General features: G+C 34.1%; 1 protein-coding gene across 1 annotated transcript; it reads left to right on the top strand.

The window, feature by feature from the left end:
* Positions 1-6,023: 6,023 nt before the first annotated feature.
* On the top strand, positions 6,024-10,273 carry LOC132056114 (probable leucine-rich repeat receptor-like protein kinase At1g68400). Its single transcript, XM_059448182.1, has 3 exons — positions 6,024-7,647; positions 8,317-8,706; positions 9,440-10,273. Exons 1-3 carry the CDS (start codon positions 6,729-6,731, stop codon positions 10,078-10,080), a joined length of 1,950 nt encoding a protein of 649 aa, XP_059304165.1. The 5' UTR covers positions 6,024-6,728; the 3' UTR covers positions 10,081-10,273.
* The last annotated feature ends 351 nt before the right edge of the window (positions 10,274-10,624 follow it).

The raw sequence follows: 10,624 nt of genomic DNA, 5'->3' as shown, positions 1-10,624 counted from the left end.
AAGATCCTCAAAACTTCATCGATAGGCTTCAGAAAGTCTTTCGTATCATGCATGCTACCGAGACAGAGGCAGCAGAATTGGGAGCTTATCAGTTACAGGATTTTGCTCGTATTTGGTATGAGATGTGGGAACAGTCTCGCGAGAAAGATGCGTCTCCAGTAACTTGGGACGAGTTTGTAGATGCCTTCATTGACCACTTCCCACAATTGAGGTCAGAGAGGCGAAAGCCTATGAATCTGGGAGACTCAGGCTGAATGACATGAGTGTGAATGACTATTATCTCAAGTTTGTTTCTTTGGTCAAGTATCCTCCACACATGGTCCCTGACATGAGGGCCAGAGTTAGGCGATTTGTGTTGAGCCTGATACTCAACTTTTATGGTGATGCGAATATTGCTGCTCAGAATAGAACGATGACTATCACCAAGATGGTTGCCTTTGTTCGGGGTATTGAGGACAGAATGAAATAGGAAAAGGCTCTTCAGAGAGAGAAGGATAGGGAATTCAACAAAAAAGCCAAGTCTACAGGTAATTTCAGTCATGGGGGAGGTGGAGGCAGAAAATTCTTCAAGAACAGATCATCAGGACCCGCTCTATCTACAACGAGTGCCCCGACCCCAAAGTTCAGGAATGATCAGAAGAGACAGAATTTCAGGCCAACATACTCTTATTCTCAGGCTAGTGTGGTTCAGAAGACTTATGATAATCCGGTTTGCAGCAAGTGTGGTAAGAGGCACCCACGGGAGTGTCGTATGGGTATGAAGATATGCTATGGGTGTGGCCAGCGGGGCCACAAAGTACGGATCAAAGTACGTCCAATACTTCCAGCCCGTACTTGAAAAGTCAAAATTTCCAGCTTTCTGGAAAATTCGGGTAAAGTATGTCCAAAATGTACGGGACGTACATTTTTGTACAGGACGTACATTTTTGTACAGGACGTACCTTATCCCGTACTTCTCAGAATTGTGATCTGTCAGATGCATTGGAAAGAAGACTCTCTGAACTTGAATTTACATAGGTTATGCATTTCATAACTCCTCATATTATAGGAGATATACCTCTCTCAAGTTGGACCAAAATTTCCTGTCCAAAATTCTGCCAAGTTTTCCCAAAGTTTCGATAAACTTAATTTATTCAGTTCGCTTGATCCCGGAACCTTTAGACACTTGCTTATCACTTGTTAAAAATATTCCTTAACCTTATAAGGATTCCATGACCTCTCCAAGCTTACGTTAGTTTACTTACGACGCAAACGACGCTAAAAGTTTTGAGGTGTAACAACATGGGAGTAATTAGGACCAGTTATAGTTTAAGGGAGATTTGAATAAAAGATACCAAATTTAGAAAGATCTTTAGGTATTCTACCTTAGAAATAACTAAAGTTATATTGAACAGTTACTATTTCTTTTGTCAAATGAAATTCAAATGGGTTGTATACTAATTGATATAATACATGAAATTATGTGGAAGATTAGTTGCAAGGTTGTAACGTATAAAATTTGACTTATATTAATGGTTAAAATCTTTTAGATCATAAAAAGAAATTTTATTTGTGTAAGATTTTGGATCACTAAAAATTTACATACGTGTATATCAAACTTTTGATGTGTTCTAATGTTACAAAGCATTAATTAATTGAAATACATATTGGAAAAGAAAGTCAAATACAAATAATCAAGGAGATAAATATTTTCCAATGATGATAATAGTTCACAGAAATACAAAATTTCTAATAGTAATCCAAAATGATCCGAGAGTGACTTTTGATAATATATTAACTGATCAAGATGATACTATAACTATGGATAAGAGTCTATTAAGTGCGGATTAGAAAACCATATTTATATGAAGGCTTATCTACTGTTTATAAAAAATAACTGAAACTTTTAACGAAGGATATCAATATTGACAACAAGAGTCCAGATCATGTCAGAGCAATCAAAATGGATGAAACGAACATGCATCAAGAATAGCTTCTATAAGGAAGTAATATTATGTGAGATACATTTAATTACATATTTATACCTCTTAAAATCAAAATAAGTTAAAAACACATTTATCTAGATTGCTTGCCTTCATAGGTTCAAATGATATTCAATCATCTTAACCTCGACAAACAGGTCACAAAGCAACGATCCACATGGATCATTCACCAAAACTGGTACATTGTTCTTCCATATATAATTGTTCACTCAAAACTTTATTTTTAACAATATTGATATTATTTTATGAAACGTATACTACAAAACTTGGCATACACGTGCAACGCACGTGATGAGAAACTAGTTAAAATGAAAAGTACTTACCAATTTACTAGATATATGTTTTCATATTAGTTAACTAAAATGATCTTATTATGGATTAAATGGTTCTCATGATATCTATATCTATATCTATAATAAAGTTAGGCATAGACAAGGTGATGCGGCACCTCTCTATGGCCTAGAATCACATTTATCTTTTTTCTCCTTTTTTTTTGGACCTATTTCTCATTATTTTTTGGTTTATCTTAATTTAAAAAGTCTAAAAATGCCTAAATAATTACTCAATTAATTAGGGCATGGCAATTACTCAAATAATGAAAGAAGAAAACTAAAGATGTCAGATTTTAAGACTTTTCAATTTTCAAGGTATTCATATTCCATAACTTGTCTTTTTAAATATAAAAGACTCATGTGCTGAAGCACAAAACAGAAATAACGATAAAAAATGAGTTTATCAAAGAGATTTTGAGCTATGGCTGAAGCATTAAGGATAATCTGCCTTTTAAAATACTTTCTGTTTCTATTCATAATTTACTATACACGCCTAATTATGCATTTATCTGGGATATGTGAGATTTAACCTTTTTATGAATGACCTTAGAGTTTCATGTCATCAAAGTCTTTGGCATCTTTGCAAGTTCAGATGATTTGTTACGGTAGTTTTCACCCTGATAATGTTATGTGTCAGGAGCAGCTTTTCAAGGCTAACAGCATATGACATGGAATTACAAAATTAAAATTACCATGAAACTATTGACAAGTATGCATTTTTCTTAGTTGTACTATTCTTTATTTCATGGCAGTATGATTGGTAAGTTGCAGTTATGGAAGGAATAGACAGCTGTGGAGACACGGGAGAGGAAACGCTTAGGTTAGTTTTTTTTGTCATTGTATTATCTCTTTATTCTTTTGTTTTTTCAACAAAAAGCATAAGTGGAGTTTCCAGTACCTCTTTCTCTTCTCTCTTTTAGCTTTCATTTCCCATTCAAATAATTATATGCACAAAATAATCTTTCTACTATATCCGTATTACCACAGAGCTAAGTTTTTTATTTGTGTTAAGGGAGTTCAACATTTAATATATACACATGATGTAAAAATTTAATCTTATATACACCGTGTAATTCTCTGATGAGAGGGTGCGGATGAATCCCGAGATCCATATAGATCCACCCCTACATGTCAAGGTAACCACATGATAATATCTGATCTTTTTACTTTCTCAGTTTGAACCTTTTTTACTTTCTTCTTGACCTATTAAAAATCCAGGATCTACTCCACATTTGGTAAAACATTTACCTCTGGAACTAATTGTTGATGAGGCACCTAAATTCTTGTACCACATGCTACATGTAATGATTAATAGTAATGAGACTATTCTCTATTAGCACATTAGCCTTATAATTATTTTCTCAAATTAACGTTCTCAAGGCCTTTGTCATTTTCATGAATGTTAAAGGTCTTTTTAGGCTTAAGTATAAGGTAGATAATATATATCTATGAATGAGTATTTGAGTTGAAGTCACATAATTATTTTTAGAGTATCTGAAGTTGAAACAAACAATTATAAAGTTAACTGTACGTGAATTGTTCACTTGGCCCAAAAAGAAATTGTGAAATTTAAAGACATGTAAGTGAGTACCAACACTAAATTGGTAGTTTTGTTTCACACGCATATTTTAAAGAAGAAATTTTTCATAGGATTTTATTTTTATTTTTAAACGATAATGAAAGATTCAGACCGTATAACATCTAATTTCAGGGAAAATATTGTTTTCGTGAATTCATTTACACACACACACTCTTCACAAGCATAAGAAATTTTCATCTATATTGGTACTATTAATCTATCAAAATATTATTTTTAATTTAATGGTATCTTTCATAACTGCGCGGAGCGCGGCCAATTTTACTAGTATATTACAAAAATTTGGTGAACTAGGAATATTATAAAAGTTTGGTGAACTAGGATAAATCCTAAATTCTGGCTCTAATCTATTTTTGGGCCAATATCTATCCGTTGGCCTTTTAAAATTTTTTAAAAATTACCCCAATTTTTTTGTATTTTATAAAAAAGCCCCATTAATTTATGAATCAACTAATACTTCGAAACGTTAGAATTATTTAAAGGCTTGAAGCTATCTCCTAAGCAGTCACTATTGTTTTAATCTCCTAAGTAGTCACTATTGTTTTAATCTCAAATATTATGTCACTGCTTGTAATGTCCAATTTAATTATTTAGTCTTTATATCCAAAGACGTCTCACATTTGCACAAATTGAAATGCAGAAAGCAGTACGATTCAACAACAAATTATCAAATTGAGATGCATTCAACAAGAAAATTAGTAAAATAAGAGTACTAAAACCATATTCAACAACAAAATTAAAACACATAGGAAATATTTGGGATTAACAAGCATGTTTGTTTGGTATGGTTGGGTATTGATAGTTTTTAGAACTTATGGGTATAAGTCACGTTTCATGTTTGTTTTTTTAAAAAGGGTAAAATATGTTTTGAAAAAATATGGCCAAACACACTTTCAAATTTGAAAAACTTCACTCAAATCAAGTTTTTCAATTTTGTTTTGAGAATCTAAAGCCAAACGCTAGCTAAAACGTATGGCTTGTTATTAGTTCTAATCCAATTGGTTTTAGCTAATTTGTCCCTGCGAGTTTCCTGTGATATTAATGCAAAATTGCACTCAAGAATGTGGCCTAATAGTTAATGAAATAAATTAAAAATTATGAAAGATTTGGGTTCAAATCCCAAGACAAAAAACATATATTTAGGGTTCGTTTGGTTCATGGGATAAGGTGAGATTCTCAAAATAAATTTATGTTTTGTTTGGTTGAAGGTATAACTAATTCTAGGATAAATTTATACCTTCAACAAAAAAAAAAAAAAAGAATTTAACTCCAAACTTAATTATGGGATATCCCACATTATCCCCTCAAACTTGGTGTTATTTTATCGCACCTGATAGGTGGAATAAATTAGTCAAACAATTATAATTTCAAAATTATGATTCCGGAATAATTTAATCCACCGGTCAACGACCCTTAAGCCTTAACGGGCAGTATATGTGTTGGGGATCCTATATGCCTAAATCTTCATGGGTAAAATTACAGTATCCATGTTGATGAAAAAAAGTACAGTAATATATATCCAATGACATAATCAATTTGTGCACAAATTAACTTGAACATCACTATTATATCAAAAAAAAAAAAAAAAAAACACAATAACATGAATTATCAAATACAAAAAATTGTTTGTGGAACTGCCAACAGGTACAGGAGTTTTTTGCCAAGGAAAATTGTGTCTACTAGTACAAAAGTCTTAGTCGCCAACCACAAAAGAAAAAATAGCTCCCTTGGTAATGGGATCATTTGACTAACTCCCCTTAAATAAAATAAATAATGATTAGTTTCTTTGACACAGCATATTCTCAATTCCGCACCGAATGTGTGAGACTCTAGGCACAGTGCGAGCTTGAACAAAGGGTCAAAAAAAAAAAAAAGAGGAAGGAATATTTTCAACTTTCAACAATATTGTCACAACTGCTGCCAACTCTGATCACTCTCATAGAAATCAACATCATCCCCACCAATGTATATGATCATATAAGCACAACATTATAATATAGAATAATATACTATCAAGAAAAACTTCTATCCTATAGATGTATATGATTAAGACTCCCCTAAGTTTTTTTTTTATATAGCTGTCAACAACCCCAAATTATCGGCCTAATCATCAATGAAGTGAGAGAAAAATTATAAGATCTTATGTTCAAACTTCAGTGGAGTAAGAAAAACAGAAGTGATTTCTTCTCATCTGTCTTAAGTCTTGGTAGATAGAGTTACCCGGTACATGTACTCATCGAATGGTATAAGAACTGGATGGAATAGTTGAGATGCGTGCAAAGTGACTCGACACGATGAGATCTCAGGTTCAACTTCAGCAGAAATTTCTTTCACGTCTGTCTGAATTCTTGGTGGAAAGGATTATCGATACTTGTACTCATTGAAGGTAACAAGAAGTGGATGGAATAGTCGAACTGGACACAAACTGACCCAACACGGGGACACCCAAATCCCAATTGTCATGCATAGTTCAACTCGTCGCCCCAAACATCCTGCTAATCCTAACAACTAAAAACAACAATAAAAACTTCGACAAACATCGTGTTGGTACATGTCTTGTTTAATATACTAATTTACACAATAAATAATATTCTTAGTTGTTTCCGCTTTCACGTCTTCATTTCGGAATCTTTAGCAGCTTTGCTTTGCCTTGTCTACAACGTCAAAGCTGTCTAAAATAGTAATACACACATATTATAGAAACTTTGTAATGGAGATCACTAAAAACCAAATATTCCTAATTTTTTTTGACATTATTTGGATTATACCTAATTTTCCTATTATTTTTTTTTTTTTGTCATTATTTGAATTATACCCATGTTCAATTTCACTTCACCTAATGCCACTGGTAAATTCTCAGGCTATCATTACTTATCTATAGTCCACAAAGTCAAGGCTGCCACGACCAGAATGAAAAGGCTAGCTCCTTTAACGCGTAGAACCACGATCCTATTTTTCATGTGGTTTCTGGTGGTGGAATCAGCTGATGAGATCAATGAATTTTATCCAAATGAAAGAGATTCGTTGTTGCAGCTTAGAGATAGTGTAAATTCAAGTGTTTTCAGTTTGCATTCACATTGGACAGGTCCTCCTTGTTACAACAACCAGAGTAGATGGGCTGGAATTGCTTGTTCTAATGGGCATGTCATTAAACTTGTTTTAGAAGGAATTCAGCTAACTGGTTCTCTTCCATCAACATTCTTGAATCACATAACCTATTTGACAAAAATCAGCTTTAGAAACAATTCATTGTATGGTCCTGTTCCCAACCTCATAGGACTAATCTACCTACAATTTGTGTTTCTTTCGGATAACCGGTTTTCGGGTTCGATTCCGTTCGGGTACATCGAGTTACAGAAACTAACAGAATTAGAGCTCCAGGGGAATGATCTTGAAGGTTCAATTCCACCATTTGATCAACAAACTTTGATTGCTTTCAATGTGTCTTCGAATAAACTCGAAGGACCTATTCCTGAAACTTCTGTTTTGAAAAGATTTTCGAAGAGTTCTTATGTGAATAACTCGAATTTGTGTGGTGGGGTTATAGGAATACCTTGTTCAATACCACCTGCAAATCCACCAAAAGCACCTGATGAAAAGAAAAAGAATGGGCTTAAAGTATGGAGTATTGTTTTGATAGCAGCAGCAGCACTTGTTCTTCTTTCAATCATGTCCATTTTACTATGTTACCTTAGAAGATCTAAAAGAAAAGAAACACAAGGAGAAGACAAGCAAGGTAAGATTTATATATTATCTATCGAATCGTATCTAGAGAAACATTTAGTCGTAAAGAAAATGACTTTCGCCCATAAGATCCACTAAATTGGGACACGGTGGTTGATGGTAACTTTAGGGAGTCCAGAGATGTTGGCGGGGGCTCGAGTTATCTTTTTCGTTTAATACTCCCCTCCCTCCCTAGAAAAAATTCAGCCAGAGATAAGGTCCAATAGCCAGAAGAGCACCGCACTTAGTGTGGTGTCCAGTGTGCCCCCAACGGCTCTTGAAAATCCAGAGGACCGAGTGTCATCCCTACCATAAAGTATTCATATTTTTTTAATAGCCGTTGGTGTCTGAGCCAGCTTGTACGCACCTTGACCAATTCCACGGGATGCGTGTCATCTCCCACAGCAACAAGTACCGGGTAACTTTGTCCATCAAGGCTAGGATAGATGGGAACAAATCACCTAGTGATTTTGTCATAAAGTGTTCAAAAGCATTTATTCCTTGATCTCTAAGATATTTCGTGGAACTCTGTATGGATCCATACTATTTTCAGCATTTTGATTTTCTTTTATCCAATCCAATTTGGACATATTGCAAAAAGAAAAGGCGGATGACGTGATGATGGAGTAATTTATATTGTTATTATTTCCTCTTATAACGTTTCCAATTTTGATTTTGGCAGGTAATATTTCAACAGAGAATGTAAAAAAGAGAAGTTATTGGTCAGAGAGCACAGAAGATCCAGAAAGAGCAATGGACTTAGTATTCTTTGACAAGGATATGCCAATCTTTGACATGGATGACTTGCTAAGGGCGTCAGCTGAAGTGTTGGGAAAAGGAAAGCTAAGCACAACATATAGAGCAATCCTGGAATCTGGTGCTGTTATTGCTGTTAAGAGACTCAAAGAAATGAATTCTTTGAGCAAGAAGGAATTCACCCACCAGATGCAGTTGCTTGGAAAGCTGAAGCATGAAAACCTAGCGGAGATGATTTCCTTCTACTATTCCAAGGAGGAGAAGATCATTGTCTATGAATATGTTCCCCAGGGAGACTTGTTCGAGCTTTTACATGGTTGGTTCATTAACTTTCTTTTTGGGAAAATGTCTAAATTTAACCCCTCCTACACGAAATATCCTAATTTTATCTTTCGTTATATTTTGAGGTTATTCATATCCTTACCATTAGTAAAACGGCCATGAGATCATTCATATCCTTATCATTTGTAGAACGTCCATGAGGTCGTTCATATCCTTATCATTAGTAAAACGTCTCGTGAAGTCATTCATATCCTTATCATTAGTAAAATGTCTCGTGCTATACTTTGCGGTCATTCATATCCTTATCATTAGTAAAACGTCTAGTGCTATACTTTGAGGTCATTCATGTTCTTATCAATATTAAAACATCTCGTACTTGTTCTTGATTTTAAGGGAGCTCAATTGTGGATTGGATAGATTTCACTAGTCAAAATACTTAAGGAAATATATGCAGATTTAGTCATCTACTTTTGACTATAATTCAAAATTACCATCCATTATACTTCAAGTTGGGAGTTTTGCTAGGATCAAAGGCAAATATGAGAGAATTTGCTAACTAAAAGGTATGAATGATCTCAAAGTATAAAGCTGGATACAATTAGATATTTCGTGTAATAGAGGAATAGCATTTTTACGCTGGATACAATTAGATATTTCGTGTAATAGAGGAACGTCTTTTACATTTTTCCCTTCCTTTCCCCCGTAAAGATTCAACTATTGAAATCTTCATATTCAACCTTGGATAAAGTTATGATTCTTGGTTTCAGAAAACAGAGGAATTGGGAGACTACCAGTAAACTGGAAGGCAAGAATATCCATCATAAAGGATGTGGCAAAAGGTCTGAATTTCTTACACCAGTCCTTACCATCACATAAAGTACCTCATGGAAACATCAGATCAAAAAATGTTCTGATCCATCAAGACCCCCAAAACAAGAACTACCATTCCAAGTTGACAGATTATGGATTATTGCCTTTGCTACCATCTAAAGAATCCTCAAGCAAATTAGCAGTTGGAAAATCTCCAGAGTTCTGTCAAGGGAAAAAACTAACAAGAAAAGCTGATATCTATTGCTTTGGGATTCTTTTGTTGGAAGTGATCACTGGAAAAGTACCAGGTGAATTATTCTCACCAGAAAATGGGACCAATATTGTGGATGATGGTCTCTCAGAATGGGTAAGGACAGTGGTGAATCATGATTGGTCAACTGATATTTTGGATATGGAAATACTTGCACAAAAGGAAGGGTATAATGAAATGTTGAAGCTTACTGAATTGGCTTTACAGTGTACAGATGAGGCACCAGAGAAGAGGCCTAAGATGAGTGAAGTGTTTAGGAGAATAGAAGAAATTGAGGTTGAACAAAAGAGATTAGTCAATGATGTGGAAGATGATTCAGTTTCTTAGTTCAAGTTTCTCTCTACAACTGTAATCAATAAAGTTAGAAATTTAGGAAGCGGCTTTTTTGCTCAAGGGCAGAGTTAACTTAGTTTTATGATATCTTTCTCATTTCACAAGTTAATTCTTTTGTAGATATTGATATTTTCCCAATATTATTCATCTCTTACTTGATGAAAACATCCTTTTGAATTAACATATAGTACAGCTTTTTCTTTTTCATCTTTTTGGGTCATTAATTTGAATAAATTCCACACAAAAACTCGGTCCGTGTGATAGTCCCAATTTCAATAAAGACCTTGTGATAGTCCCAAGTTCGAATAAAGAAAGAAGAGTTTGCAAGTAATTTTTAACAATATAAAATTAGTCAGACAAAATGTGTTGTCCCAAGTTCGAATAAAGAAGAAGAGTTTGCAAGTAATTTTTAACAATATAAAATTAGTCAGACAAAATGTGTTGAGACCAACACGCATGGTATGGTATATACAGATTATCATACTGAAATTGAAATTTTTTATATCGCGGTTTCGGTGTTATGGTATTTGATACGGTA

Source organism: Lycium ferocissimum, chromosome 5 (assembly GCF_029784015.1).
Source record: "Lycium ferocissimum isolate CSIRO_LF1 chromosome 5, AGI_CSIRO_Lferr_CH_V1, whole genome shotgun sequence".
Taxonomy (NCBI): Eukaryota; Viridiplantae; Streptophyta; class Magnoliopsida; order Solanales; family Solanaceae; genus Lycium; species Lycium ferocissimum.
The sequence above is the reverse complement of the archived record's forward strand: the minus strand, read 5'-3'. Positions and strand labels throughout refer to the sequence as shown.

Excerpts from the sequence above, each read along its gene's own strand:
- LOC132056114 (XM_059448182.1), top strand. The coding sequence starts at position 6,729 with ATGTTCAATTTCACTTCACCTAATGCCACTGGTAAATTCTCAGGCTAT. Across the intron at positions 7,648-8,316 it reads ACAAGGAGAAGACAAGCAAG|GTAATATTTCAACAGAGAAT; the intron begins GTAAGATTTATA and ends TGATTTTGGCAG. Across the intron at positions 8,707-9,439 it reads CTTGTTCGAGCTTTTACATG|AAAACAGAGGAATTGGGAGA; the intron begins GTTGGTTCATTA and ends TCTTGGTTTCAG.